Source organism: Enhydra lutris, unplaced genomic scaffold, assembly GCF_002288905.1.
Source record: "Enhydra lutris kenyoni isolate GAN:26980312 unplaced genomic scaffold, ASM228890v2 scaffoldscaffold54, whole genome shotgun sequence".
Classification (NCBI taxonomy): Eukaryota; Metazoa; Chordata; class Mammalia; order Carnivora; family Mustelidae; genus Enhydra; species Enhydra lutris.
In genome coordinates, this window is record NW_019154138.1 from 9,534,578 (window position 1) to 9,536,859 (window position 2,282).

At 65.8% G+C, this 2,282-nt stretch overlaps 1 protein-coding gene across 2 annotated transcripts in view; it reads right to left on the reverse strand.

The window, feature by feature from the left end:
- The window catches only part of LOC111157403 (docking protein 4), a 7,390-nt gene extending 6,120 nt beyond the window's left edge, over positions 1 to 1,270 (reverse strand). For both annotated transcript variants that reach the window (XM_022518780.1, XM_022518779.1), the window contains exon 1: positions 1,087 to 1,270. In XM_022518780.1, the coding sequence (XP_022374488.1) occupies positions 1,087 to 1,152 (66 nt within the window). In that variant the 5' untranslated portion in view covers positions 1,153 to 1,270. The remainder of the gene's footprint in view (positions 1 to 1,086) is intronic.
- Between the last annotated feature and the right edge of the window lie 1,012 nt (positions 1,271 to 2,282).

Consider the following 2,282-nt stretch of genomic DNA (forward strand, 5'->3'; position numbering starts at 1 on the left):
TAGTCCTGTTCAGTCTGCAATCCAGGCAGGGAAGCCCTATCAGAGCCCTATTCCTCCCCCACCCCACTCAGGCTGAGCCAGGAAGCCTTGAGCAGTCTGATCGCACCCCACCCCCACCGGGGCAATGGGGGAGGGGAGGAAGAAAGAGACCGGAGACCGGGAAGAAACGCAGACTTGGGCCACCGCTTTCAAGAGGTTACCTTCCTACTGGGGAGGGTGCGGCTACCAGGACCGCTCCTTGGAGGTGGGGGAGGGTCAGCAGGGGAATAGAGGCAGCTCTAGGACCACCTCACCAAGATCATTATGTTGGGCCCAGGAGGCCCTCCTCAGGCCCTCTGGGGAGGAGTGGGGAGGCCATCCACACCGGGATCACGGTAAGGTGTGTCTGAGGCCTCCATCCCCACAGACCCTCTGAGCCCCCAGCTCCGGGCCAAGCACCCCGCGAGCGAGCAAGGAGTCACCGCCAACAACTCGGAGAAAAGCAGCCTGTCCCAGAGCCACAGGCCATCCTGCCCTCAGTTCCCATTCATAAACCACATAAATACCAGCTTCCGAACCTCTGCGCCCTCCTACCCCTGCCCTGCCCCACCGCCGACCACTCTCCGCTCCAAACACTTCTTTTTAACAGTGAAAGCAATAACTAAGATAAATGCACAAGGGACCGCACACAGAAAGCCCCGGGCAGCTGGGGGAGACGAGGGACTTAAAAGAAAAGAGGCCAGGAGAGGGGAGGGGAGAGGCGGGGAAGCGAGGCGGCGGCGGCGGCGGCCCGCGGGCGGCCAGGGGAAGTAAGAGGTGGGTCTCGGGCTCCGACGCGGCACCGCAGCGCCCGCCGCTCCCGCCGCCACGGGCCGAGCCGCAACTTCAACAATGGCCGGGGAGCCGCCTGCCCGTCGGCGGCCACCGCTGACCCGGCTGCTGGGACGCCGGCCAGGCCGGCTGGGGCGGGGGCGCGGGCGGCACATGCGGGCGGCCGCCGGCCAGAAGCCTCGAGACCACAAGTGCGCGACGCCGGCCCCGCCGGCACCCCCGGTCCCCCCAGCCCGCCCCCCGGACTCCGGCCAGGCCCCCCGCCCCGCGGCTCACCCCCAGCTTCCTGCTCTTCATCTTCACGTAGCCTTGCTTGACGATGTCGTTGAAATTGGTCGCCATGGCTGCCCCCCCGACCTGGGGCTCCGGGGCGCCGGGCGGGCGCGGGGAGGGCTTGCCCAGGTGGCCGGGGGTTCCGGCTCCTCCGATCACCTGTTCCCGACGCTCCGTCGAGGGGGCCGCGCCGGCCGCTCCTCACCTCGCCCGCCTCAGCATTGTTCTAGCAGCTCCTCTGCCCGGCGCCTGCTGGAAATGAAAATGACAGGGAGATTAGACAGTGACATCTTTCTCTTCCCCTGGCTGTCTCGCTCTTTTTTCCTTCCTCTTCCCACACTCCTCCCTCCCTCCCTCCACCCGCCCTCCTTCCTTCCCTTCCCTCCCCACCCCGGGACGGCAGAACCATTCAGGAAAACCGAGGTGGAGGCAAGCAGCGAGGAAAATGGTCCAGCCCAGTCCCCTCCCTCACGGCTGGGACTGGCGGTTAACCCCTTCCTGGGAGGACTGGCGCTGGCTCCCGCTGTGGAGCTGGGGACAGAGGGAGGTGGCCTGGGAGCTGCAGTCCCGTCCCATCTCCCGTTACAACTCTGGAGTGGACTTCGGTTGAGGGACCCAGGGCCTGGCCCCCTCCTATGCTCAGGAACCTCACAGGAGAGCCTTCCAAGAGAGGGGAGGCAGGGGTTCCCAGGAGATGGCACAGAGTCTGGGATCAAGTGAACCCCACACTCCCTGGGGTTCCTTCAGGACAATTTGCTTGGTCAGGCTCAGCAGACCCCCTCCCCGCAGTCCCTCTGCCCCACCCCACTCTATACCTGGTTCTCTCCAGCCCCAGGCAGGCTGCGAATCAAGCCCACTCAGGCTCTCCTCCCGGCCCCTGGAACTCTTCAGCAGCTCCGCTGGGTGCTGCTTCCTGGGTGGGAGGGCAGAGTCCGGAGGGGCGGGCCCCCAGATAAGCCTGAGGAATGTGCTGGGCCGGCTGGAGGTGGCCACTGTGGAGGCAGTCACCTCCGCCCGGCCCTGTGCTAGGAAAACCAGCTGGTCTGCGCAGGGCACAGGGAATGCAGCGCCCCTCATTCTGGGCACGGGCAGGGGTTAATTACAGAGAGAACCGGCAGTCATCTGGCTCTGGGGACTGCCTCTGGGGCTGAGCACACAGCCAGAGAGCCAGGAGGAGCACCAAGGGGAAGTCAATACGG